The 27,426-nt window shown below is 47.7% G+C and overlaps 9 protein-coding genes across 9 annotated transcripts; 4 read left to right on the top strand and 5 right to left on the bottom strand.

Moving 5' to 3' along the window:
* The first annotated feature begins 80 nt into the window (after positions 1 to 80).
* Positions 81 to 1,368, top strand: N7469_004006 (40S ribosomal protein uS17). Its single transcript, XM_056642926.1, has 4 exons — positions 81 to 325; positions 647 to 779; positions 835 to 940; positions 1,094 to 1,368. The coding sequence occupies exons 1-4, from the start codon at positions 151 to 153 to the stop codon at positions 1,160 to 1,162; spliced, it is 483 nt and encodes a 160-aa protein (XP_056502338.1). The 5' UTR covers positions 81 to 150; the 3' UTR covers positions 1,163 to 1,368.
* Positions 1,369 to 1,630: 262 nt separating this feature from the next.
* N7469_004007 (GFA family protein) lies at positions 1,631 to 2,198 on the bottom strand (the record flags this gene model as incomplete). The annotated part of the gene is made up of 3 exons (XM_056642927.1): positions 1,631 to 1,839; positions 1,901 to 2,063; positions 2,133 to 2,198. The coding sequence occupies 3 exons, from the start codon at positions 2,196 to 2,198 to the stop codon at positions 1,631 to 1,633; spliced, it is 438 nt and encodes a 145-aa protein (XP_056502339.1).
* Positions 2,199 to 2,859: 661 nt separating this feature from the next.
* On the bottom strand, positions 2,860 to 5,005 carry N7469_004008 (uncharacterized protein; the record flags this gene model as incomplete). The annotated part of the gene is made up of 2 exons (XM_056642928.1): positions 2,860 to 4,457; positions 4,621 to 5,005. 2 exons carry the CDS (start codon positions 5,003 to 5,005, stop codon positions 2,860 to 2,862), a joined length of 1,983 nt encoding a protein of 660 aa, XP_056502340.1.
* A 1,240-nt stretch (positions 5,006 to 6,245) lies between these two features.
* Positions 6,246 to 8,281, top strand: N7469_004009 (ENTH domain protein; the record flags this gene model as incomplete). The annotated part of the gene is made up of 5 exons (XM_056642929.1): positions 6,246 to 6,290; positions 6,361 to 6,598; positions 6,660 to 6,850; positions 6,904 to 7,015; positions 7,071 to 8,281. The coding sequence occupies 5 exons, from the start codon at positions 6,246 to 6,248 to the stop codon at positions 8,279 to 8,281; spliced, it is 1,797 nt and encodes a 598-aa protein (XP_056502341.1).
* Positions 8,282 to 9,390: 1,109 nt separating this feature from the next.
* On the top strand, positions 9,391 to 11,532 carry N7469_004010 (uncharacterized protein; the record flags this gene model as incomplete). Its single annotated transcript, XM_056642930.1, has 4 exons — positions 9,391 to 10,162; positions 10,241 to 10,557; positions 10,614 to 10,729; positions 10,788 to 11,532. The coding sequence occupies 4 exons, from the start codon at positions 9,391 to 9,393 to the stop codon at positions 11,530 to 11,532; spliced, it is 1,950 nt and encodes a 649-aa protein (XP_056502342.1).
* A 2,262-nt stretch (positions 11,533 to 13,794) lies between these two features.
* On the bottom strand, positions 13,795 to 14,749 carry N7469_004011 (acetate uptake transporter family protein; the record flags this gene model as incomplete). The annotated part of the gene is made up of 2 exons (XM_056642931.1): positions 13,795 to 14,287; positions 14,352 to 14,749. 2 exons carry the CDS (start codon positions 14,747 to 14,749, stop codon positions 13,795 to 13,797), a joined length of 891 nt encoding a protein of 296 aa, XP_056502343.1.
* Positions 14,750 to 20,705: 5,956 nt separating this feature from the next.
* On the top strand, positions 20,706 to 22,569 carry N7469_004012 (putative MFS transporter; the record flags this gene model as incomplete). The annotated part of the gene is made up of 5 exons (XM_056642932.1): positions 20,706 to 20,940; positions 20,998 to 21,151; positions 21,221 to 21,329; positions 21,396 to 22,442; positions 22,558 to 22,569. 5 exons carry the CDS (start codon positions 20,706 to 20,708, stop codon positions 22,567 to 22,569), a joined length of 1,557 nt encoding a protein of 518 aa, XP_056502344.1.
* Positions 22,570 to 22,760: 191 nt separating this feature from the next.
* Positions 22,761 to 23,873, bottom strand: N7469_004013 (alkene reductase; the record flags this gene model as incomplete). The annotated part of the gene is made up of 1 exon (XM_056642933.1): positions 22,761 to 23,873. One exon carries the CDS (start codon positions 23,871 to 23,873, stop codon positions 22,761 to 22,763), a length of 1,113 nt encoding a protein of 370 aa, XP_056502345.1.
* A 780-nt stretch (positions 23,874 to 24,653) lies between these two features.
* Positions 24,654 to 27,226, bottom strand: N7469_004014 (uncharacterized protein; the record flags this gene model as incomplete). Its single annotated transcript, XM_056642934.1, has 5 exons — positions 24,654 to 24,890; positions 24,955 to 26,702; positions 26,761 to 27,062; positions 27,123 to 27,162; positions 27,217 to 27,226. The coding sequence occupies 5 exons, from the start codon at positions 27,224 to 27,226 to the stop codon at positions 24,654 to 24,656; spliced, it is 2,337 nt and encodes a 778-aa protein (XP_056502346.1).
* Positions 27,227 to 27,426: the final 200 nt, after the last annotated feature.

The raw sequence follows: 27,426 nt of genomic DNA on the forward strand, positions 1-27,426 counted from the left end.
TCGCGCTAGTCCCAAAATAGACTAGCGGCCACACACAACCGTCCGCGCACTTAGCGAATCTTCCTCAACTTCGAACGTCCATACGAGACCCGCCAATCTTTTCATCCGCAATTCGACCACCGCTTCCCCGTCGACCAACACACCGCAGCCATGGCGACCGAGTTGACCGTCCAGTCCGAGCGCGCTTTCCAGAAGCAGCCTCACATCTTCCTTAACTCGAAGACCAAGTCCAAGTCCAAGAAGGTTGGCTCCAGCCGCCGCTGGTACAAGGATGTCGGTCTGGGATTCCGTACCCCCAAGAACGCCATTGAGGGCTCCTACATCGGTATGCACGACCTGCGATGAAAAATTCTACGTCCGGAACGAGGAGATCCAAGGAGTTATGGTCATTTTCGACGGTGGAAACAGAGCAACGACAAAAAAAAAAGACAAAGGGACAGGGCTCAGGTTGTGCGGTTGAAAAAAATGAAATACGTAACAGAATACTCATCTGAATTCTTTTTCGCAAAACGACCCTGTCCTCACTGGTTGTCTTCGAATTGCTCAGATTTCAATATTGAAAGAAATGAAAAGACCAACTTCTGATTGGAGATCTTCGATTGCCGGCCGGGCAACAGCATGGAACACTGGCTAATAACTCCAACAGACAAGAAGTGCCCCTTCGTTGGTCAGGTCTCCATCCGTGGTCGTATCCTGACTGGCCGCGTTGTTTCCACCAAGATGCACCGTACTCTGGTCATCCGCCGTGAGTACCTGCACTACGTGCCCAAGTACAACCGGTAAATCGATCTCTTCCCTTGGTCAACACGAATCCTAGCTCATCCTTTTCTTCAGTTACGAGAAGCGTCACAAGAACCTTGCCGCCCACGTCTCCCCCGCTTTCCGTGTCTCTGAGGGTGACTGGGTTACCGTCGGCCAGTGCCGTCCCCTGTCCAAGACTGTACGTTGAACACCATATTGAAATTTGGAGTTGAAATTTGGAGTGGATTGTCATATGCTTTACGAACATATCCCGAGCATGGCCTTTGGATATTCACTCAGAACTCTACAAAGCGCATTTTTGGAACCTGCGTCTAACCAACATTTTTTTTAGGTCCGTTTCAACGTCCTGCGTGTCCTGCCCCGCACCGGCAAGGCTGTCAAGGCTTTCTCCAAGTTCTAAGCGTCGGATAGAGAAGGGTTGTCGGATTCGGCGAAGGAAGCGGTTTTAAACTGGATATAAGGGAATTTCTTGTACGGGGTCGGGATAGTTTACGAGTTTCCATGTCCCAGATACCTTGCTGAAGAATGTGTATCCACACAAAAAGCAAAAATATTTCATCACCCTCCTGCCATGGAAACTGTACAATCTGCTCTGGTGATAAGGTCACTTTCAAGGGCCGACAGGGCGGCATCCTTTTCTCGATTCTTGCACATACAGCCCGAGCAAGAAGATTTATCCAGCCGGGTTATATCAAAAAGCATGATCGGGAGTAATATTCAAAGTTTTTAGGACGTTACTTTCCCCGTGTAGAAGTCCCCGTTGATCGTCGTGCTTTCAAGTTCCTTTTCTTTTCTTCTTCTTCCCTTTTCTAAAATACAACCTTGACTATCTAAGTCGAATGCTAGTAGAGTATCCCTTCTAGCTAAGCTAATCGCTCTGCTGCGCTGCCAACATGCCACTGAATTGCAAGGCGTCTTCAATAGGACATATCCATTTCAATCGGCTATCAGTGTATATCTCCACCTCTGGCTTCCGTTCATTCAAAATTCCCATATCATCGAAAATGCCAGCCCGGACAACTGTTGTTTCTTCAGGTTCACCACTGGAGTTGATAGTTTGACCAAAAAGCGGCGTGCCTATGAGAGAACCATGATAAGCCAAATTCTTTAACTTATTTCATTCAATGCATGTACGTACCACAATCGGGGCAGAAATAATTCTTGATATCATTCCCACTATCTGCTACCTTGGCCACTTCCTTTGGGCTACCCGAGACACGTAGTTCTGCGCTTTTGACAATAAAGACATACGAAAAAGGACCACCGGTCAGCTTTCGACAATCGTGACAGTGACAAAGACCCTATTTGGTATCAATTAACAGAAATCAGTTCAGCAATTAACAGTTTCGTATTGGTATAGTTAAACTTACTGACGCAAGAAGCTGGCCACTATATTCAATTCGAATATTGCCGCAGAAACAACCACCAACGGCCATGACTGCATAGGTCTATGAGAAGGGTTCGCGTCTGATATCCAAATCTACAGAGATATATACTTGTATATCAATTATCAGTGACTACTTCGTTGGTTGTTTGATAATCCAATTTGCACTTGTTAGTAAGCATCTTATGGTTGGGGTCAACCATACAGCGTTGGGCCGCGGACTACTCCGTTGATGGTGAGACAAGACTTGCTTGCTTACTTCTAGGAGAATACTTAGTAAGTCTTTGACAAATACGCCATCACTCATATCATCATGGTCTCCCGTGCTAATTCTCAATCAGACCTTCAATCATCACACAATGCGCTTAAAAGAATTGTTTCGAAAAGGAATACAAACGGCGTATCGATGGAAGTGGATAGCATCGTAGCTCACAGCTCGCCATCTATGAATGCATTCAACAGCAGAATATAGCTCTTTTCCTAATTGTATCCATTTTCCGAACCCCAAATCCTCGGGATCTAGTCTATTTATTAAACATGCTAGTGAATCATTACTTATGCCTGGCGAGCGTGCAAATGAAACAAGTTGAATCCTTTCTAAAGGAAACAAAGTCCCATTCCTCGGCAGAAACTACGTAGAATACAATCTTTGTGCTATCTATTTCCATCTCGATTCTCGCCACCATACTCCATATTTTGAAACAGAATGTCTCTCATTTCTTCTTACAATAGTCCGACAAGTAATTCTCTCCGTCAGACGGCCATGTATCACTCATCTCTGTCTCCGATACTTCTGGTGTTTTTTGGATATTTTGACGTCCTGCAAAACTGATTGGGATCGGTGGTTTGGATTTGAAAATCAAGCCGCCATGTATCGGGCTTGTCGGAGGAGATGCCTGTCTCCTGGGAACATCTGAGTCGCTATCATCACAAACTGAATAGCCCGAGCTTGATGTGTCTCGCCGAGGGCATCGTGCATCTGGGGATTGTGAATCCTGTCTTTCTCCTTCACTTGATTCCCAGTCTGAGTCTTCCTCAACCAGTGGGGGATGATATGAGATTTCTGACTCGATTGTCGGAGCCCTGTTGGCGGGAGTGAATGGTAGTGGGTATGTCGGCATATCGTTTGGCCAGACATATACTTCATCCTCTGGAGACTCGCTGGGTAATCTGTCTACGGTTGCTTCGCAATGTAGATATCGGCAACCAGTAAGCCATGATTCCTTGAAGCAACGGCACATTCGAAGCCTGTATTCTGAAGGAACATTCAATAGATCCATCAGTCGTGACAATGCAGCGTCGTGTTCGTGATGAGATCTGAGATTCCTGGCAATTCTTTCATACAGAAAGCCATCACAGTATTTAGACCCGTGAATTAGGGGCAGTTGCAAAAAGCTTCCAATCGTGGGGTTGACTTCTGCGATATTTAGGAGGGTGTTGATATTGAATGTGCAAATAATCGCAGCTGATGGAATCGACTCCCACACTACGTATTCTCCCCAGGCGGACCAGTACTTGAGAGTAGTATTGGTTAGCTCAAGCAAAGTCGTAGCTTTGAACAGACCCGTCTCCAGGTTGGACGGGTCTATCACAGAGATGACTGCACCATCTTGGTAACGAAGCGCTCTGTGAATCGGTGCAAAAGGAGATCTGAATGTGGAAATAAACGGACTTTTGACAGGCGCTCTGGTAACATGATTCCTGAAGGCGAGCAGAAATTCTTCACGCTCCATACTTTCCAATTTCAAGTCCTCTTCTGGTGACTTGAGTTCGGAAAACGCGCCGGCGATAAAAAATGTCCGAGTATTGATGCCTTGAGAATTCACATTCCACCAACGAAATAAAAGAGGCGGAGCGTCTCGGGATGAACATTGGCCTGGGCGATCCAATAAGTTGGATTCATAGAAAGAGCCAAATTGACGTACTGGAGACTCATTTCCCTGGTTGCTCCAGATACTCCTGTCAGATGTATTTTCATCGAACTCAGCTCGTGTAGATTCAGCATTATTGAAGGGAGTCAAAGATCTCATGCACTGGTTCCCCTCAGAAACTTCCTTTTCCCTATCTTCCCTTTCTCTCTCATCCATTTCCTTTTTGTTCATCTCCCTCTCGTCCATATCCCTGTCGCTTATCTCCCTCTGATCCATTGCTTTCTCGTCCATTTCCCACGCGCACCAAATGCATCTCTTGCCATGGCTTAACACCAGAGCCTCAGTAGGTATGTTTTCTGGAAGTGAACACCTCTCGATATGTAGGGTCTTTGCATCGTCATATTCTTCTATGCTCTCTTGTATTGGAAGGGGGTCTGGGACTGTAGAGTTACACGTAAACGAAACAGGATCGGGGTTTGCGTTCGTTTGGTCAGAGTTCTGCAGTATATAAAATGAGCTCGGATTAGGGCAATGAGATTTGAAGGTCGCATCAGCTCACCACTAGAAGAATGGATTCTAGATACTCCCCGTCAAATTTCATACCGTCGCATGTCAGTCGCTCGACGAAATCACGGTCTTGTTGCATGATAGTGATTCCGAGCATAGCTGCGGTAGATTGAATTTGCAGAATCTTCGATTGCCACTCTCCGTCTCTTGTGAAGCTAGTATCAGTATGCACATGATGCCATACTCCAGAGTTGCGACGTTTCATTGCGGACCATTCTCGATGGAGATAGTCGTAAGATACCGCATCTTCCATTTCGAGTCCCCTTGATTTGAGTTCGTTGCAATAAATCTCCGAGAAAACAGACTCGAAAGCTTGTGGGGAGAGAACAAAGAATCGCATCATGCAGCAGAGAGTTTGTCGTAATTGGCAATCCCATTGAACTTCCTCCTCGAGCCCGGTCTGTGATATGCGAGTACTCATGGTGATCAGGTTGGGCGAGGCTGCGAACTGGAAGATTTAAGTTGGAATGATTGGGCTCAAGTGATACCAGTATGGAACAATATGTGAAGGTGATAATACAGGACGGAGGCTGGAAGTAAGAAGGTCGAGAGATGGAAACCTTTGAATACATGGAAAGGTTGGGAACGGTAGGACTTGAAGCGGAAGAGGAAATGGAAGGAACGGGGAAGAGGAGGAAGCATTCACTGAATCGCAGTGGAAGATACACTTGGAAGTCAACTTGAAAGTGATACTATCAAAACATAAGTTTATATTCAGATACTTAGCTGCCAATTAGTATGTAAATCAGTATGGGCATACAATTCAGAAGAGCCCTCTTCTGGTATATTATTTCCAAATAATAGTTATCTCTACTTAGTAAGTAGCTACTTACTGAGGTGGAGGTATATCTACATTGTGACCAGTACCTACTGGTCACAATGTAGATATACTTGTTTACAAGTAGGTACTACCTACCTAGTTGAGCACCTAGTAATTACTAGCCCTAGAGGTACCTGGTGGCAACAACCTCGTTGCAATACTATATATTTGGCGGTTGTTTGCACCTAGATATATTCAGGTTAACATAATGCCATCATTATCTAACTACCTCCCTCGATGTAGACTTGTCATAGTCATCGAATAAAATCTTGCTTTCAACTTCTATAGCTACACTTATATCCAATATATGCCAACCTTAGTGAATTCTTGAATTGTATGCTTGTATACTTCTAAACTTCGCTGCACGAATGACAGCGCCTCGTGCGACTACTCGCGCTAGACCCGATTGGGCATCCAGCGTGGTGCCCAGAGATGCTCCACGCCCCCGACTTGTCCCTTGCCCCCCCTCGACCAACCTCCAACCTCCCTATCCGCCCTCAAGGGCTTCTCCTTCTCCCCTCTTGCAATAATCACCTTACCGTGGCCATTGGCACGTCAATTACACGGCTCCAGTTCATTTGTTCCTACCTTCCATCGCCCTCAACTTCCTCCTCCCTGGCATCCGCCATGCTCCAATGAGGTACTGTACGGATAACTCCGGTGATGATTGAAACCCTAAGAGGCCACCACGAAGGCATTGGTTCCTGAAGCAGGCTCTTCGGTTATTTCGTCTCTCTTCATTTTGACTTTGTACTTTGTATATTCCCCACCTGCTCGAAACCAAATACAATCGAGAAGCGCGCGCCGATCATCATCTCCGAATCATCCAACCCCAAACACAATGACCAACTTCGAGAAGTCGGTCAAAGGGGCTACAAAGCTCAAGGTGAGTTTGGGATTCTTGGTGTATAATCCAGTGATACGGCAACATTCTGACGTCGCGCTGTCTTTCACAGCTCGCGGCCCCAAAATCCAAATACGTTGAGACTATCCTGGTGGCGACCCATACCGGCGAAGCAGGTGTCGCTGAGGTATTTCGTACCTTACAACACAGACTTCGTGATTCAGCATGGACTATCGTCTTTAAGGCCCTCATTATCGTACATCTCTTGATTCGAGAAGGCCAACAAGATGCCGCGTTGTTATATCTTTCCGACAACCCTAAGAAGATTGCCCCCAGCAATTTCTCCGAAGGTAAACTCGGATCGCGATTGAAACTTGACTCTCAGGAAGGCCTAGCTGATTTGTTGGATAGCTCAGTCACAGGGAAGGAACATCCGCCGCTATGCGGAATACCTCATTACACGCGCGAGGGCATTCGAGGCCACTCAAACAGATTATGTACGAAGCGGATCAGGACGCCTGAAGCGCTTAAGCGTGGAAAAGGGCCTGTTGAGGGAAACAGAATATGTACAAAAACAGATTCGCGCCTTGTTGCGAGCTGACGTACGTGCGAACTTCCGAAACTATGACTTGTCCTCGACTAACCACATCAATAGTTATTGACGGATGAACCTGAGAACGAGATTAGCTTGACTGCATTCCGCCTTTTGACCCTCGATCTTTTAACATTATACTCGGTGATGAACGAGGGTACTATCAATATTCTAGGTAGGCCTCACACACTTCTGCTCGTATATCCTAGCCACTAACAGAGGGGCTACAGAGCATTACTTTGAAATGTCGAGACCGGATAGTGAACGCGCATTAGCCATCTATAAGACCTTTGCGAAACAGACCGAAGAAGTGGTCCAATTCTTGGGCGTTGCCAGACATTTCCAGTCTGCGACTCGTTTGGAGATCCCGAAGCTTAAGCATGCCTCGACCGATCTGGCACGTCTCCTAGAAGACGATTTGAATGACCCAGACTTTGACTTGCGTCGGCGGGAATACTTGGCCCAGAAAGGGATTAAGAAAGATTTCGGCGCACCATCGGCAGCAGCCTCCTCCGGTGCGCCTAAATCAGCCCCCGCTCCTGCGTCCAACCCACCCAAGCAAGCTCCTCCGCAGCAGAAACCCCCTCCCTCGGATTTGATTGATTTCTTCGAATCGATCGAAGACAATCAACAGCCGATGGCTCAGCAAAATTCGATGCAATATCAACAAGGGGGTTTCCAGCAACCCCAGCCCCAGCAGGCATTCTATCCTCAACAGACTGGGTTCCCGCAGCAGCAAATGCAACAGCCTCAAATGACAGGATATGGCCAACCGAACTCATATGGGGGTTTTCAGCAGCAACAGCAGCAACCCACCCCTGGAAATCCCTTTGGCCAGCCTCAAGCACAACCGCTTCAATCTATGCCCACTGGTGCAGGGTTTGGGGGATACACTCCGCAGCCGCAACAGTATGGATATCAATCACAACAAGCACCCGGCTCTTCAAATGGATATCCATCGTTCCCTCAGCAACAGCAAGCACCAGTGGCCAATCAATTGCAACCGCAGACCACTGGTACAAATCCCTTCAGACAGTCAATGATGATCAATGCGGCAGCTACGGGCAACGGAGCACCCCCAGCCAGCCCACTTCAGAGACAGAGTACAAATCCATTCGCGAAGCGTCTATCTGTTGCTCACCAGCAGCATCCCCCACCCACCGAACCGGTCCCACCGGTTCCGCAACAGCCACAGGCGCTTCAGCCTCAACGAACGGGAACAAATCCTTTTGCTCGAAGTTCGTCCGTCCCTCCTCCACCAAATGCGGGATTGCAGCCTCTTCAGCCAAACCCCACGGGAAGTACGAACCCTTTCCGGCAAAGCCAGTTTATCAACCAGCAGACTGGCCAGGGCTGGCAAAATAGCGGCCAAACTGGTACGATGGGTGGCCTCGAACAAGTAGAGACGGTGCCTGTTTTCCCGCGACCGGGGATGATCTAGATGATCTCGTATCAAGGGTTTCGAGGGCCTGAGGTTCCTATAATCGTTCAGAATTGCTCACTGATTCTTCTTGCCTCTTTGCTTCCCCTTCCTCTTATCCCATTCATGTTGTATTTCAAATTTCCCGTCCTATCTCCTCCCGCTTTGCTCATATTGCATCTGACTGCTCGCGGCGCGAGCTGCTGGTACGTGAAACACCAACTTGGAGAGCCAAGAGGGATTTCTAAATCTTTCTTAATGGTACTTGCAAATCATAGAAGAAATCAAATAACTTCCAGTAAATGCTACCTAGCATTTGGTATCGTTCTACTTCGTAGAGAACAACTACTTTACTATGTGTTGCGGACATATCCTATGTACATGGTACTCATTGTCTGGAAATCCGGAGAATTCCCCGTTAGTTTGCTCCGTCGGATATCCACAATTGATTCTTCGGGAATAACGTGGCTGCAGCATCATTCGGCTTCAACCCGACAAGTTTATTTTTCTTTTTCCGCGACCAAAAAAGAAATCAAATTAAGATGAGACAACAAAAGCAAATTCAACTCTTTAGATTTGCATAATCACAGTCGCAGAACCCTGTAATTCTAACGTGGGGAGATGGACCTACATGTAGCTTGTCTGGATCTAAGTTGAGATCAGACCCTCCAGCGGGCCTCGAAGTTAATTACATTAGCCTCCGTACTTTCTTTCGGACTTTTGCAAAATTCATCTTCTTCTATCTTCATTCTTTATTAGGATCTGGATTTTCACCTAGCCTGTTCTCCTCTCCTTTTCCCCTTTGACTTCTTCAAGTATATATATATACCTTGTTTGCTTTATATTACGGCAATCTCCCCATCATCTCCACCGGGCGCAGACCGTACATCCCACTAGCGACGTGAGCGGGGAGTCATGCTTCACGCAGCCATGCGATGAGCAGAGAAATTAAGTGCCCAACGGTTTTCTTTCCCAGTGGATCCCTACACCAGGTGCAAATCTAGGAACTGCTGGCCACGTTTCTATCTACGCCTGTCTACCGCTCAACAGGCCCTGGGAGGCAGGGGAGCTGGTTCTTTTCCTTCTTACCAAGCATCAGCTTCGGATCAGCTGCTGGAGTAGGTTGGATCATGGACGCCCAGGAACCCTTTTCCGGTGGCCATGAGCAATCCTTGCCGGTGCTATCACGATCTCCAACTACACAATGGTCGAATCCCCACGAAAATCTCCAGTCTGATCCTGTCGCCGTCCCTTCCACTACCCTTCCCCCAGCTGAGCTGCCGCCGATCAGCTCGGCAGCGCCGCTGGTCTCACAACCGCCGGCTCCACAACCATCGCAAGCGGAACCAACAGTAAAGACGGAGCGCAATGCGTCTTCCAAAGTGCGCAAGCCTCGAAGGGCCGCCAATACAGCTACGGGGAAATCAACGCTGTTCTGGGTCAATACAGACCCGGAGTCAGCGTCTGGCGGCAAAAAGGAGGAAACGTTAAAGCGGATTCGGTCTCATGTCATGTCGGAACATAACCGGAAGAAGCGACTAGAGAGTACCAAACGCTACAAAGGGAAATCCTTTAAGGAGTTTGCTTTTCAACCACCCGAAACAGTCCCGAGTACCGTGGGACCATCCCCTCCGCCAATATCCTCCTCTTCGTCGTCTTCGCAGAGTCCTCAGTTTACGGACGAGTCGGATATCAAGCAAGAACTGACACCTACAACGACATCTAGCGCCAGCTATTATACAGACACATCTCAACAATCCTGGTTTACTGAAGATGTGGTGGGGTATCAAGACCAACCGACAGCGCCTGTGGTATGGTCGGTGGTGGGATCAGGAGCGTATGATCCATTTAATACTGGACATACACAGCTAACGGACCGAATGATGCGGCACTTGCAAACTTGTGGGTCATCTAATTTGTGTCTCTCAAGACTTGGGTGTTGATTATGGGCCAACTTTGCTAATCATTTTCCCCAATTAGTTCTTTGGGATTTAACGCAAGAAGCGCATCCACTACAAACCAGATATAAACCCAAGTTGCAGGCGCACTGGGGAGCATTAATACAGCGCGATCCGGCAGTCCTACACGCAACGATATGCGTGGCAACTTCCAATGCTGCCATGCAGCGGGGAGAATTGCCTGTTCGAGACCCAAATCAAGCACGCAGCGCCTTGGTAGTAGATACATTCCATCATCGCGGGGAAACTATTCGCTTGGTGAATGAAGGCTTGTCAGACCCTGTTAAGGCTTCGAGTGATGAGCTGATAGCGGCGGTATCTGCTCTTCTAACGATTGAGGTGAGTAGCCTCCGGTGGGAAGCACTGTGATATAAGTACGGCGCTAACAACTTCAGATCGCGTCCGGCAATCCCGACTATCTCAAAATTCATCTAGCGGGATTGCGACAGATGATCGGGCTGCGTAAGAACTTTGCAGATGTGCCTCCTGATGTCCGCTTCCAAATATCATGGTTAGTGTGCTTGCTTCATTTCGCGCACGCCATACGCTTAGCTAACCGCAAAATGCAGGACGGATATTCGAGTCGCCTGTATGGCAATGACAAGACCCATCTTCCCCTTTGCCCGATCTACTCGGCCCATTGGATTCTCTCTCGTGCCACCTAATGATGATGTCGCTCTGCTCGCTACCCGCCTACTTCCTTTAATCAAAATACCTGGCATCTTCAGTGATGTGTTCGCAAAAATCATCTATGATCTTCTCGAGCTCTCTTGGTACGCAGAATGGATCAAAGGCAGTACCGGATATAAAGGGTTCAGTGAAGAAACCGAGGACTACTTCAATTTCGAAGTGCTCTCGGTAGAATACTCGCTTCATATGGACCGATATACACCCAGTGGACAAGAGAAGGGAGACAACTCTATTGAGGGATGCTGTCGCCTGGCTTGTTTGTGCTTCCATAATAGTGCAATCTGGAATTTCTACCCAATGATCGCACCGCTACTACCAAAGCCCATCCTTGCCCTCCGCACCGCATTGGAAGCTACCATACCATCCGGTGTCTTTGCCCTCTGCCGCGACCTATTAATTTGGGTACTCTTTATTGGTGCAGCATGCAGCCAAATCATGCCGCCTGAACGTACATATTTCGTCTCGGAGCTCGCAGCAGCCTGTCGCCTCCATGGCGTGACATCTTGGCAGGGAGTCCGGTCCATCTTGCTTGGCTTCTTCTACGTCGATCGTGTCCACCTTCCAATGTTACGTCAGATATGGCAGGAGGTCCAGTTACAAACGGATCCATCGGCAGCACGATAAATACATTGTGCCCGTGTCTTGGGACAAGCAATATTTACACCATCTAATCACTACCTACTCCTCTCATGACATGTGAATGAATGCAGATACAACGATTGTTACAAGCATGATGCTATGTAGGAAATATTATCAACGAATAATGATTCATTGAAACAGTCACTTACAAAAGCATCACGATTCGATGAAGCGCATCAGTAACTTATCTAAGCCATAGTCCGTAATATGGGACTATTCCTCAGTAGACAAGGCCCGTCTGTTTACTATGTAAAACCTCGATCAATCACCTTCCTATTGCGCGATCCACCAAGACTAAATCCCGCTCTGAGCTATACTATGTATAATATACATAGGCAAATGAGGAGCTAGCCATATCCCGGGTATTATCTCCCGTGCAGACAGACTATTTTAGCTAGGATTCTGACGCGATAACCAATTCGAATCGCCGAGCCTCAGCCGAAGATGCTCGCACTCCAAGCAAACAGGAAATGTCTCTTTATACACCTATAATACTGCTCATTGAACTGATTATTCGGAAAGAATCGCCATACATGAATCATCCACTTAACCTCCCGGGCCCATAATACAGAGAAAAGAAGAAGAGGAAAAAAAAAAAAAGGTATGTAACGCACAGCCCGAGCTTCGAGGTCCACCGGATATCCCGAACTAACCCCGACCCCTGAATACCGAGCGTATCCCGAGCAGAACCCGGCTGAAGGTCGGCAAACTCGGGACGGGATCAGGAGTTTCAGCTAGTAGTCTGACAGACAAGTCAAAAAGATGCCTAAATCCTTTAACTCAAGAATCTTTCTCTCCCTGCTTTCTCTCTCTCTCTTTTCTTTCAACTGTACTCCGTACACACACACCCTAATTTGCAAACAAAATTAAATCAAACTCTACTTACTTACCCCTTTACAATTCTACATTTTAGGACCATCTACTATGCGAAAACCATCGGACCCAGACCTAAATAGGTAATTACCTTCCCCATCCACTATTGCGTCTGGAAAAAATAGAGTTAACTGAACGCGCGCGCGAAAGACTTACCTCAAGGCCCAAATTCGCCCCCCCTTTATCTTGTTTTACTCCTACATGACTCAACACACACTTTATTTTGAAAAAGCAACAGGTTGGAACCAATCGGCCATTTTCAGAAACAAATCCCCGCGCCTCGTGGATAATTTTAGGACCATTCTCTCCACCTTTTATTGGATTTTGGGGAATCCGTCCGAGAACTATAAAACTGTCTTGAAACTAAGATGGAGTATGGAGTACGGAGTATAACTCGTTCGGTTTGTACAACTTTTTGAGGCGCGCTTTGGGCATGGTTCGTAGATCGGATTGTCCCTGATCGACCTTGCATATGGTTTATATACCTAGCCCTTCCCCACGCTGACCTCGTCTGGCCCTGTCTATTTGCTTTTTCCCGTTGGAAGTTGGAAATCGAATGGCGTTTTCTTGAATGTCTTTCATCCGAGACTTTCTTCTGAAATGATCTACATACTACCTGGATCTGCTTATTGACCTTCATCCGCGCGTTACCAATTTGCTAAACTCGAGATGGACAGACTTGCATTTGTCTGACAGAATCCACTACTGATGAAACTGCCCAACAGTGAATTTGAACCGATTGGAACTAAATAAACTTCAGCTTGCTCACTAGGGGTTTAGGTCGTCTCTCACGTTGTTGTTGTCTGTCTACCTTGATCTGGCTTTGGTGTTCGGATGGGCACACGACTTTGTCCTACAATTGGGTTTTGCAAAGGAGAGTACAGGGGCGAAGGAAAGATATATCGAGGAACGAAAACAAGGTACGTGGGAAAGATTAAGAATTGACCATATGTGGATGAATTATTAATTACGCGATAACAGACAAGGAGACTAGATACAACAAGGAAATCATGGGGAACGCAACGCGAAACCCCTTCAATCTCGAACCCAAAGAAGAACTACATTGTTCTCCTCGAGCGACGAGACGATTCGTGCAAACACTATCCCCGAAGACAACTCATCGAGAGAAAGCAAAAGCAAGATACAGCAGAAAAACGACGCAGCGACCTATACTCGTGTTGACGGTGCCGGCTTTCTATCAATGACGAATGAACGCCTCAATATATACGACCCAGCTCGAACAACAACAAACATACAAGGCCGGTGCCACGCCACTTTTCAACAACGCCTTGGATGGCACTAAGGGTATCAGAAAACATTACAAACACAGCGACATATCCACCATCCCTTCATCCCATCATGAGAGGAATGAATTTAAGCCAACTCACGGTCGGACTTCTGGCGGCGCTCGCGGCCAGTAGCAGACCAGGGGAAGTGGGCAACGGGCATGATGAAGAAGCTGTTGCTGTTATCGGCAAGACCAGCCAGAGCGTTGTACCAGGCGGCGAAAGCAGCCAGGAAACCGAAGAAACCACCAGCCATCTGGACCTGCTTGTGAGGGTTACCCTCAGCATCGTGGTAGAGGTAGGCAATACCCAGCAGCAGGAAGGTCAGATCCAGGGTGAAGAACAGGGTGAAGAATGCAACGGTTGAGCGGAGGGTGCAGAAGACCAGGATGGTGGTGAAGATGAACCAACCCAGCAGGAAAATACCCATCGAGTTAGGGAAGGAGTCGGTATCACCACCCTTCATAAGAGCGGACTCGATATCGAAACCACCAGGGGTCAAGACAATGGCAAAAGCGAGCCAGAAACCACCATACGAGGAGAGAGCAGTAGCACCGAAAGTGTTACCGACGGCCATTTCCCTAGAAATATTCATTAACGAACAGCTCAAATTATTCTTCTTCAAAAAAAGCAGAATATACATACCACATGCCAGCAAGCAGCTGAACGAGACCACCATAACCGTACGCGAGACCAACAACAATGTTAGGAGCAGTGAGATCACGAGCACCCATGTTGACGGCACTCAGGACGAAAGTGGTGAGGGCGAAAGCGCAGAGGCCCAGAGGAGCAGGATTGGCGAACTTGCGGCCCTCAACGGGCTTGTACAGACCGGGCTGGAACTCACCACCGAAGGCGGGGAGGCGTGCCTCCGCAGTGTTGACGTGAGCCAGAGGACCGTAACCAAAGCGAGCAGCCTGGCGAGCAACTTCGTGCTCTTCGGCCGACATCTGAGGTTGCATTGGTGCACCAGAAGCAGGGACACCACCACCGATATCCTTCTCGATGGCCCCGTTGTTGGTAGTAGCCTCAGTTGCAGACATGATGATCTGGAAAGAATTCACCGGAATTAATTTGGAGAGATATTAAGAAGAGGAAGGACAAAAAAAGGGAAGCCAAAAAAAAACAGTTCAGCTCGCTGAACAAGGGAAGAATAGCCTCGAAAAAAAAATTTGAGAAGTAACACAGTTACAATCAAAAGATTCAAAGGTTGTTCAAAAGAGGAAGAAAAAGCGATCAAATCCAAAAGCCAATCAGCGCTGCTGGAAAGGTTGGAATCAAGATGAACAGAGGAAATTGAAAGGGGGGGGAAAAACAACAGGGGGAAAGGAAGCTCATATAAGTTCTTGGCCCCCCCGGGGAAAGGAAGAAAAACAAGGTAAGCTCGGTTGACAATGTCGGGCCCCGTCACCGAACATGCCGAAAAACCACCCCCCCCAAAAAATAACACCACCAGAAAATCATCAGAAAAAAAAAGGGCTGTTGGGGCAAAAGGGCGAAAGGGTGAAAAGGACGAATGGCTAAAAGTGGAGACCATTAAACTTACATTTCTTGACCCGCTCTGAAAAGGGTTGCCTCAATAAATTGCAATGATGTGCAGCTTGGATGAGCAGTCCCACCGACACTAACAGAGGTTAATTGGAGATGGGTTCACGAGAGTGGAACAAGAGAGGCAGCGGAGGAAGAGATGGAGGTAATAATGAAAGTCAACCAAGAAAAAAGGGAAGAAGAGAGGGAGAAAGAGAAATCTTTGGCGGATTCGTACGGGAAAGGGATCTAATATATACGATGCGAAGCTACCAAAGAACCGAGGGGGGCAATAAAATCATTGGGGAGAAAAAGAGCTGTGTGAATGACTAAAAAATGACCCGGTGCCTTTGTTTGCGACACGTCTGGATCTTCATCCCTCCGGTACGAATACTCCATACAGCAATAAAGGGCTCGCAAGGCTTGCAGGACTAGCATCTTGCAGGGATGGACAGTATCCAGAACGAGCCGAGACGCCATACATCCGGGGACGGCACAAGCGGATGACATGGGGTATGTACTATACCATTCAATTTCATTGGTACAGTTGGTTCGCCATTGGGGAAAAGATGGAGAGGTCCATCCGCGGGTACAAGACAAATCTGAACCATTGACTGGTCACGGAGTTAAGGATGGCAACAGAAGCCCGCAAATACTGTAGAAAAAAAAATACAGTGTCCAGTAAGTACGAAGTACATACTGTAGTGTGGGGAGGTCAGACAAGGTAGGGAGCAGTAGTTCAATTGTTCTGGTGATCATTGTAACAGCTCTGTGCATACTCGTACGAAGTTCTGTACATCTTGGATCTTCGGGCAGGTGGGCCCCAGGGTCATGGAGATGGTGATGGGAGCTAACGGGGCCATTCAATTGGCGACGAGACGAGGAATGGAGCAATTGGAGCATTTCAGTTTGGAGGAAGGGAAGTTCAGCTTGGCTTCGGGGAGAAGCTGTGGTGCGGTACTGCGGTACAATTAATACACACCAAATACACGTCAAATATGGGTAATTTACGTGGTATGCTGCTTTGGCATGGTCACATGATCACATCAACCGGCTAAAGCAAAAGAAACTCCACACTTCGAGTTGCTCGAACAAATCAGTTCCGTCCTGGATTGATCGTCTTGGATTACAATTTCGTGTGGAATCTCTGGGTTTACGCACCAATGACACTTTTAGCTTACTCCATCCACGTTCCCCCTTTAGTACAGCTGTATGTAGCCCCTTTTTTTTCTTGGAATAAACAGAAACAGAATAGCGATGGAACACGGCTTATCGCACGGTGCACCTGGTCTTGACAACAAACCAGCCGAAAGACACGAACTAACTCTTAGCACCATGAGCCCGGCCCTCAATAAACTCCTCGAAACATCGCGCGCGTGGAGTACTCAACGTCGCGGCCCCTCGCGGCCCCTCCGACCGCGACAGCGACAGCGGACATCCTTATTAAACTTGACTTGGTCTCATCTCTTATTTTGATTGAGATGATCCTTGATAGACTTTACACAACACGGCCGGGTTTGTCGCACCACCACTTCCGCCCTGACACTAGACCCTGACAAGGCATCGGTCCGGTAGGCAGTGTTTTCTTTTACTCCGTATGGAACCCTCACACAGACTGGCGGGGAGCCACAGATGGAGATCGACGTGGACCTTTATGCACACTCAGACGTTTTAGTAGCCTCTTGTTTTGATTTTTCCCTCCCTAGCTCATCATGATGATCGGTCCATCATCGTTTTTTGCTTCGTTCCCACCCACCCCTTTGTCTCCATTGTGATACTGTTAGTCTCCGCGACGCGATCTCGGTGGAACTGTTCTACCCAAAAGGTTCTTGTGCAGGAACTCGCCCCTGCAGTGGGAATCCGTCCGTGGACTCGACCTGAACCGCCTGTGGATTACCATGGTGGATGCTGTAGACGCTTCGGATTCGGCCCGCCCTATGCCCCTCAGGAGAAGCTCAATGACACCAAACGTGTATCAGATCAGCTCACTCCATAACGGACAAGTTCGGATTTAAATTGGTTGGTCCTCTTAAGGTCCCAGCTAGTTCCACACTAACACGAGCCTCGCTACACTAAAAAGAAAAAATCTTGTCAGTGCCTGGCCACCTGTTCATTTCCTGGGCTTGGCGATAGTGAATGGAAAATTTCATGTCCACTATGTACATCTGCACGTCGTCAGACGGAGACCGGTGTTAGCGAAATGAAAATAGTTATTGCAACTTACTATATGTACATAGTGAAAACTGGTAACTTGTCCTTTGGACGACCATTGGTACGACGGAAGTTCAATGCATAGATTATTCCCTTGGCTGATGATCTACTGAACATGATTGATGGTGTTTCACGACTATTGATGCATGTATCTTATGGCATTCTAGACTACTGCAATAGTAAGCTCGCCAAAAATCATTTAATTGACAGTCAGCAGCTAGCGGGCACCAAGTGGCTTGTCTAAGAATTTAACAAGCATTGCTCCGTGGCTACTGTGGAAATGCATGAGCTGAGATTTAATTTTGTTCACGCTAATGTAGCTTTATGTTACAATAATTAAACTAATACCCTTCTACATACCTCGTACACATTCTTTGTTGTCTTTAGTTGAAACGGCCGTTCCTCGTCTTTAGCCGGTCCGACACCTCGGGCTCGAGCGTCTACAGTAGCGCTGTCCTTAGTCACTAAACCCTATGTACGTATTGATCGGTGTATGCTAGACATATGTACATAGTTAGTACATACAAACAGTACTCCGTGCGCTGGAGTGTATGTACTTCTGTACAGGGCTGAAGGATCAGGATCAAGATTAGGCTGTGCGGTCCAGTCGATCTCATTGAAGGACGACTCTCTAGTGTACACAGTACATACAAGTGCCAGTCTCCGCAATTCCTCCGCGCTTAAGACACACAATGATAAGATCAACCCCAGATTACCATCTTTGATATAACCAGGCAACCTCTGAAGTATACAGCTCTACTGTATACAATACAAGCCTTCCAATGACGCAAATGTGACTCTGTTTGCGGAACTCTCCACGTGGAGAACCCACGATCTCCCAGCTCGACCAAACTTTGAACTTCCCAAAAATACGGTATTCACGTTTCAATGATTGGAATTTGGGGAATGAAGAAATATCTCTGATAATTCACCGACCCGGATTGAGCAATGGTAAAAAAAAAATCATAAAGAACAGAGCAATGAATCCTCTAAAACGAGTCCCCATGCTTCATCTCCCGTTTTCCCGCGCACCAACCAAATCAACAGCGCCTTATGATCTTCATTCTCCTCCCGCATCCCAACAAACAGCATCATGCCATATGTAGTTCATCTGCGGGGAAACGATCCTTTTACCCTGTGCCGAGTCAGATCAACATGCATGGCATTGACATTGACAACAATTTTACAGGAGTGAATGTAGTCATTGCTTTCCCCACATATGCACTCATCTGACCGACCTTCCGTGCGGGGGATCAGTCCATTGGATTCGTCAATGCCTTCCTAGCGAGCCACGACTGCGTGTGCCAGTCCGAGTCGACGTCAGCCATGGCTCATGGCAGTACAGCAGCCGCTGCATGCCGAGTGCGTATGTGCCGCGCCTCTCCGGTTGATCTGACATGTCAGAGTTGAGAACTCTTCGTAAAATGCTCCTTGCGGCCGTTTACTGAGTCAATCCGGCAATGCCGATAATAGCAACACTTACCAGAAGTATACAAATAACGTACTTAATGCTTATATGATGATACTACATCTACATCTGTACTGTATACACAGTTAGTGCCCAGGTGAGAACTAGTGGATGATATTGGGAATCCGAGATGTGGAGGTACTGTAATAAATCCCCACCTTTCTCTCCAGTTTTCAAAACCGGGATTCTGGGGGGCTCATTCTACGAACCGTGGAACCAAGGCTGAATGGTCCTGATCAACTGGTTTACGATTAACCGGTCCATGCCGAGAAGAAGTGTAGAAGCCCCGTCCGTTTTCGGCTCGGCGGAGCGGAAGTCTGGGCTGATTTTCTCACGGCTATGACATTCGATGTCTCAATGTCTGCTGATATCCGGTGGATACCTCGGGTATACCGGATATCCCCCATACCAAGTAAAAAGAACAAGAGCAATGAAAAAAAAAGAAGTTCACATTCATGAAATACGGTGTAGAACTCTACGTATTCACTAGCCTCAAAGAAAGTGTTGGGAGCGTCAATTTAGGTGCCATGCGGGGACAGGTTAGTATCTGTACTATAAGAATTAGAATTTGGTCAGGTGCAAGGAAGAACTGCACAAAGACGGATTCAACCTGGACTAGTCTATGCTGTGAACGATCTCATTGCTCGAGAGTGTATGTTCAAGTTTGCTCGGTGGCGATAGTGTCCAATGCTTTGGGCCCGGGACGGACATGGGAGCTAGAGTAAACTCTCCGATTGTAGCTCTTGCTCTTAGCTGCATCCAGGTTACCCAAAACCGGAGAGATTCGTGGAGCTCTTGTGTCCTGCGATGATCCTCACTCTTTGCAGCAGGATGGAAATCGCTCATCCTGCGGTGAGCTTTGCCTCAAAAACTGGGCTTCTGATGAGGTCACCAGCTAAAGATTGAATCAGAGTGATCAGTACTATTAGCCTTTTTACCGTAAGGAGCTGTAGTAAGTAAGGTCTCCTGACTTCTCAATGGTCTGATGTGTTTGTGTTGTCTGCATTGAGCTTGGCTGACTGAGAGCCTGGAGGCATTGAACTTTGTGTACATCCATCCCATGTGCAGCTCCACTCTTATCATCACCAACCTCAACAATCTGAAGAATCAACAACAACCACCTCGCCAGAATGAGAACCGTCTTCCCTTTTATCTGTATGCTAGACTATGCGAAATGCATGTCTCATGGGATGTCAACGCAACTCACCGTGCGGGGTTTGCAACTATCGTCGCGTTGTCTACCGCACCTTTCCTCATCAGGGAACTACTGAGCGAGGGCGGACATTCCAACTATCTCGACTAGGAGAGATTCTTGAGAATCTCAGTCTAAAGAGGAGATGTTTGTCATCTCTACCTCATGGTAGCACCATCTAGCCAGAACTAACGGCGCTCTGCCTCTCATATCTCTCATGTCGAGGGGTAATCAACCAATCAACCATGCAGATGTATCGTTCAACCGTCTGTGCATCTGTGCACTTCTCCTGATTGCGGCATATCCCGCATACCCCCCCCGCGATGCAACTGGACCTGACGGGATCAAGCTTCTATTTGAGGTATCGTCGCGGCTGTTATCAGTCGCCCAAGCACCCCAACACCCGCGGTTCTGGTCGAGATCAGCCGAGGTGAGCGATAGATACGACTCTGTTAATGCACTGACAATAGGAGCGGGGAAAGAAGAGGAGGTCAAAATGGTCTGTTTACGCACTGGCATCAACGAGATTCTTTTCTTTGAGCGTTTTGAATAGTTTCTCTAGCACGAAGAGACAGACAATCGAATCATTTTATTTGAAAACATGAAGCTCTCATCCGAAAAAGACGATCCGGTCCGCGGTGGTAGCGTTGATGTTGACGTGAAAAATGGAATCATTCAAGAAGGCAAGGCGGATGCGGCGCTGGAATTCCTACGTGATGAAGAGACGTTCGACGCGATAGAGGTGGATGAGAAGACACTCGTTCGCAAAATTGACTGGATGATTATGCCACTCATGTGGGCGGCATATAATCTTCAGTATCTAGACAAAGTACTCAGTAAGGTGCAGTTGACAAAGACGAATGACTTCTCAACCTAACAATTCTTCTTTCAAGTTAACTATGCCTCCGTTATGGGTTTGCTGAGCGATACGAATATGCGCACTGATGAGTTCTCAAACTTGACTCTGGCCTTCTACGTGACTTATCTCTTTTTTGAATTGCCGACGGGGTTCCTCATGCAACGACTACCAACAGCGAAATATCTCGGGTTCAATGGTATTCACTGCTAATCCCTGAGACTCTCAAATTGTAAGTTAAAGCTAACTAATTGGCCTAGTCACTCTCTGGGGTCTAATGACAACGTTAAACTGCACGGCGAAGAATTTCGGAGGCTTGATGACTCTTCGGGTGTTGTTAGGATGCTTCGAGAGCTCAATTGCGCCAGCGTGAGTAATATCTATGGCCCAGAATACGTAGTATCTATAGCTAAGCAATGTCTCACATCCCACTAGACTCATCCTAATCACATCCATGTGGTACAAACGAAACGGTACGAAGATCTCCACTATATCAGTCTCTTTCACTTGAGCTTACACTTGACAGAGCAGCCAAAGCGCATGGGAACCTGGTATCTAGGCACAGGAACCGCCACAATGATGGGTGCACTAGTTGCCTACGGACTCCTCTTCTACACAAACGACCAGTTCAAGTCCTGGCAAATCATGTTTCTAATCTTCGGTCTAATCACAATAGCCGTCGGAATCTGCATCTTCATCTTCCTCCCAGATAATCCTATGACATCCCGACTCAGTCACGCCGAAAAGGTCCTCGCCATCGAACGCCTTCGCGAGAATCGCACTGGTATTGAAAACAAGCACTTCAAATGGCCCCAGTTTGTCGAGATATTTTGTGATCCACAAACGTACCTTATCATCATTATTGTCGCTGCAATGAATGTCTCCAACGCAACTATTAGCAGCTTTACCTCGCTCATTATTAAGAATATTGGCTTTTCGACGAAAGAGACCGAGCTCCTGAATATCCCTAATGGGGCAGTAAGCATCGTGAGCATCGTGATAACCTCCTACTGCGCCTCGCGCTTCGATCAACGTTGTCTTTGCGTTATCGCTTCGTTGACGGTAGGCCTACTCGGTGGTTGTCTCCTGGCGTTCTCGCCAAAGGATATGAAAGCTGCACAGCTGGCAGGGAACTATCTCACTCAAGTGATTGGATCTGCCCTACCGATATTGTATTCTCTTGCAGGCGCGAACGCAGCGGGCCACACGAAGAAAGTCACCATGAACGCCATTCTGCTGATGTCCTTCTGTTTGGGTAATATTCTTGGCCCACTGACATTCCGGACTGAAGACGAACCGGATTATATCCCCGCAAAGATTGCCCTGGTGGTTACTGTAGCCGTGGCTATTGTCTTTGCATTCTTATTGCGCTTTTATTACTCGTGGGAAAATAGACGTCGAGATGCGCGACATGAGGGAGAAGTGCATCAGGAGAATTCGGAATTCTTGGATTTGACGGATCGACAGAATCCAGAATTTAGAGTAAGTCTTCTACGCCGATGTTTATGTTTATGTTTATGTTTATGTTTATGTTTATGTTTATGTTTATGTTTATGCTTGAGTTATCATGGGTTGAGCATGAACTGATTTTCAATAGTATAAGCTGTGACCTTTTAGACACTGTACCAATGAAACTGGAGGCGAGTAGTAGGTAGATACTAGTCTAATTATTCTTCTGGGACAAATTATTTATCATGCATTCATCTCATATATACTGGTATACATCAACAGCACTAGATTAAACCAAAATACGCTATGCAAAAAGCAATTTAATATCTAAATCCAAATCCATAGCACCCTCTAAGCTCCGACCTGGGTAGCCTTGAACTCAGGGCTAAACTCCCAATCGATATAGCCCTTAGGATCCTTGGGAACGTAGAATGTATCACGATCGTAAGGAACAAGCGGAACATTCGCCTTAATCCGGAAAGGCAGATCCGGGTTCGATGTCCAGGGCCGTCCAATACCAATAACAGTATCATACTCATTGTACTTCTCATCAATAGCCTGAAGAGCAGACTCAGCCTTATACCCACCAGCAATAATAACCGGCGAAACATTTCCATAAGCCTTCAAGAAGAACTCCAATTCATCCGGTGTCTCCTCAACATCGGCATTACCCGCAATCCGAGGCTCGACAATATGCGTAAATGCCAACTTCAATTTAGCAGTTTCCTTGGCGAGGTAAGTAAACTGCGGAATTGGGTCTGCCATTCTCATTCCCTGGAATGTACTGAAAGGCGAGTATCGGATACCAGTACGGTCAGCACCAATGGCATCAACAACAGCCTGGGTAACTTCCAACGCGAAACGAGCGCGGTTCTCGACGCTTCCGCCGTAGGAATCAGTTCGTTGGTTCGAGTTATCTTGAATAAACTGGTCAATCAAGTATCCATTCGCAGCATGGATCTCGACACCATCGAAACCAGCCGCGACTGCATTCCGCGCAGCTTGCGCATAGTCCTTGACAAAGGACTGGATATCAGACTCGGAGAGTGGGCGGGGAGTAGGTGCGCCTTCCGCGGCGGGAATATCGCTTGCAGAAACGAGGTCGTAATTGCCCAATTCACGAAGATAATTTGGGTCTGCGACGCGGCCGAGGGCCCAGAGTTGGAGGTAGATGTATGATCCCTTGGCGTGGACTGCGTCGGTGATTTCCTTCCAGGCGGCGATTTGAGAATCGGTGTAGATACCGGGGACATTTTTGTAACCACCGGCTTGTGGGGAAATGATGGTTGCTTCGGTGATGAGGAGTGTTCCTGGGACTGAACCACGCTGGGCATAGTAGTCTTTCACGATGGGCAGAGGATTATGGTCGTCGTCAACGCGGAAGCGGGTCATTGGGGCCATTGCTAGACGGTTTGACAATTGCATGCGCCCGACTTGTATGGGCTTGAAGAGCTTGCTACTCATTTTGGATGGTTTATGTGATTTGATTATTTTTTTTCTTCTTTAGAGGTAGTTGAGGAGATTGTCGAGGTTTGTTGGCAATTAGCCGTAGAGGAATAAGTTGATAAAAATGATAATTAGATATCTTTAGCGACACAGACACGGTCTCCTTTATATATGTACAAATCGATCTATTCAAGACAGTCTAAAGAATGTGAAATCGACCCACCGAATGATTTCCAAGCAAGATTTCCGGTAACTTTTCTTACTGTTCGACAAGCCGAAGTGCCGAAAGAACAAATGCCGAATCTGATTGGCCGATGGAAAGTCTCCGAGGTCGGTTGATTCCACCCCGACGGGAAGATTTAAAGATTAGGGCGGTGCAGTAAGGAGTGTACATAGTACATACAGAGTAGAGAAGGGCAGAGTTGCCACTGGAAGTTTCCAAGTCGTATTAGAGTTGGGTTTCATATCTGCAAGTAGAATACAATCTTGATTTGTTCTTGGATTAAAGTTGATCACTGTCCTAAAGAAAAAGCTACGGATCAAAGCCGGATGAATAACTAATGGTGAGGCTGACAAACATCGACGCCTGGTTAAAGTTAGCTTTACCTATGCAGGTCGTATTCACAGATGACAAAAATGCAGCAATAATTGAATATATGGTATTTCGTGCTATACAAGATAATACGTAGCACAGTAAGAAAATATCATTAATCCCCTACAACGCCGACGTCCTGGCCCGGCCAGGTTGGTGGTATCACAAAATTGACAAATATGGCTGAAAAACACACCGATTACAAATTATCGTGATCGTTCCAGCTGTCGCGCCGTCGATTCCAGTTGGGCATTGAAGCTCTGGATTTGATGGAGGAGACCCCCCTGCGCGCCAGGCGCGCGGGAACTCACCTCCTCCGCCATAGTTCGTAGTAAAAATTCCAACTCGGTTGAAGATGGCTCGTTGGAGGGTGGTCCACGATGTTGACTGCGGTCGAGTGCAAGTTCAAGGGTGTGGACGGAATTGTTGATTGTAGTTCGTGCCTATGAGTGGTGGTTAGCGAGGACCTTTCCTAAAGCCAAAGACTGCATGTATTCAATCACTTACTGTTTTCGCATTTTCTTCTTCCATGTGCTTGCTGCGCACTCGATCCATCTGTAAAGCTATAGTTTCTCGTTCCCGGCGGACTTGATGCAGATGGCTTCGCAATTCAAGCATATCGCGCTTAGCCTTCTTGAGCTGTACACCGAGAACGAAATTGCTGTCAAGCATTTCACTCAAATCTAACAGGCGGCCATCCAGCTCCATACCAAAGGTCTCGACGGCCTTGCGCTTGCGTGACCATTCGGCACGCCGCGTGGCATTTGACTCGTTCTCAATTGCAGTCTTCAAAGTCGTAAGGGTCTTCTCCAAGGTCTCACGGCAGATTTGACTTAGTACATCGGCGGAATTTACGCCACCGCGACTTGGAAGTTTGGTCCTCTCTACTGATTGTTCGTCTGGAGTCTCATCCTCTGCTTCGTCGAGACCGCTGCCAGAAGTATACACGCCACCCAATGCAGAGACGTTCGCAAGTCGGTGAATAGTAACGGGCACAGTCTCCCCACGAGGTTCTCTTGGCTTTCGTTGTGTTCGATCAGATGCCTCCGTCTCCGCTGGCTCTTCGGTTGGAGAAGCCCCTTTTTGGGTACCTCGCCTTGCCTTTCTTCCGGATTGGCCACGATGTTGACTTTGTGATTCTGGTTCAACTGCTTGTTCCGGCTCCTGAGAAGACTCTTCTTCGCATGCCTCTGTCTCTGTCTGGTCCTTGGTGCCACGTTTTGTCTTGGGGCCCGATCGACCTTTGCGAGAACTCGGCTCCACAACCTCCGTCACTGGTTCTTCATCTGCCTCGCCATTAGTCTCGGGTTCAGGTCGAGTCGCTTTCTTCTTGGGTTGCTTTCGCGTCCGGGATGCGCCAGCTTGGGATGATTCGCCAGCATCATGTACAGGGTCCGTCAGAGCTTGAGGTCGTGATTCGGTCTCTGTATTATTTGAGTTCTTTGCAAGTGAGGGCCGAGTGCCAGTACGCTTGTTTCTGGCGGTACTTTCAAGTGGAGTTTGCTCTTGTTGATGCCGCTGCTCGTGTGAAGTCTCTTGCACCCCCTCTTCGGCACTTGGTGATTGAGAGCCGTTTCCATTGACCTGGCCAGCTGCTCTCTTTCCAGGCTTCTTCTTCCTTGCGGCTGCTTTTGTACGCGTTCTCTTCTCGTTTGTGGCTTCATCAGAACCAACGTGGTCGGCAGAAGAATCGACCGTAGAGTCATTATTAGTCTCAGGGGTATCCACAGAATCGTTAGGGTTTGCTGGCAATTTGGTCTTTGACTTTCTTTTCTCTTTTGACGGAGACGATATAGATTCCCGGAAACCGTTGCTTGGCGGTTCGTTTGTATTTTCTTGGTTCGCCTGGTTGGGTGAATTGGGTTTCCGTGTCTTCTTCGCGGACGGCTCATTGGTATCTGCCTCCAGTTCGACCTGCGGTGACTTGGACTTTGATGATCGAGAGCGATTGGGTCTTGTGCCTGCAGGCTGTTGCGGCTGGTCCACCGAGGCAGGAGCATTTGTCTCTTTGCCATTGATTATTGGATTTGGGTTCACATCCACTTCCGTTTGCTCTGGAGTATGAGCCTCTGGAAGGAGTGGTGAGGGGATTTCAGTTACATTGTTCGTGGTTTCTAGCTGGGGTGTCTCGGTTGCTGAAGCTTTAGCATGCTTAGCCGGCGTTTCTTGAGGACTCGCTATTGTCGCTGGACTGTCACGGGCTGCGCTTTGGCTATTCTGCCGGGAAGATATATGTAACTCATCATCAGGAGGATCTTCAATCTCGTTAGCTCAGGAGTCGGTCTGTAGAGTTGCCTGCACGCTCTGACATACTAATCTTTCGTCGCTTATTGCTCCGCGTTTGCTCGGGAATGCCGTCGGGTGGTATATCATACGCAGAAAGGCGTGGCGGGCGATTATTACGCGAGGTGCCTGGTGTGCGCTCAGGTCTGTTTGTCAAGGACCCGGTTTGCGACGAAGGATTCTGGGGGGTTGTCGTTGAAGTTGGGGCTAGCGTTTCGGTCTGCGATGATAGTACAGACCCAGGTGCGATAAAAGGCTGAGCAGGCTCGGAGATCCCAAAGGTTGGCCCTCCAAATGAAAATCCAAAGTCAACTTCCTTGGTCTTGCGCGTCCTATGTTGAGGTCAGTTCAAAGCTTCTGTGTTATTGTTTCGCGGGGTAAGAGGCGCGTACGCAGCTCCGCGCTGTCGCATTTGTTGCCGTTCCTCGCGCGCTAGATACAGTTAGATACCATGAACATGAATATTTCAATAGGTCGCGCACTTACTGGATGCCATTATTGAGGAACGGCGTCGATAAAGACGCGTCGAGTTTGTGGTGAAAAGAGTAGAAACGCCAACGGCGGTCGGAGAACTTGTCGATCGGGGCCGATCCATTTTTGTGCCGACTTCTCCGCAACCGCCAACGCTCGACTCTCGCGCGCCTCTACTTTTTTTCGCCTTTCGCCTTTTATAAGAGAGACGCTCGAGCAATTTTC

This window comes from Penicillium citrinum (assembly GCF_028827155.1).
Source record: "Penicillium citrinum strain IBT 23319 chromosome Unknown utg000003l:1.0-4596430.0:1.0-4598250.0, whole genome shotgun sequence".
NCBI classification, from domain to species: Eukaryota; Fungi; Ascomycota; class Eurotiomycetes; order Eurotiales; family Aspergillaceae; genus Penicillium; species Penicillium citrinum.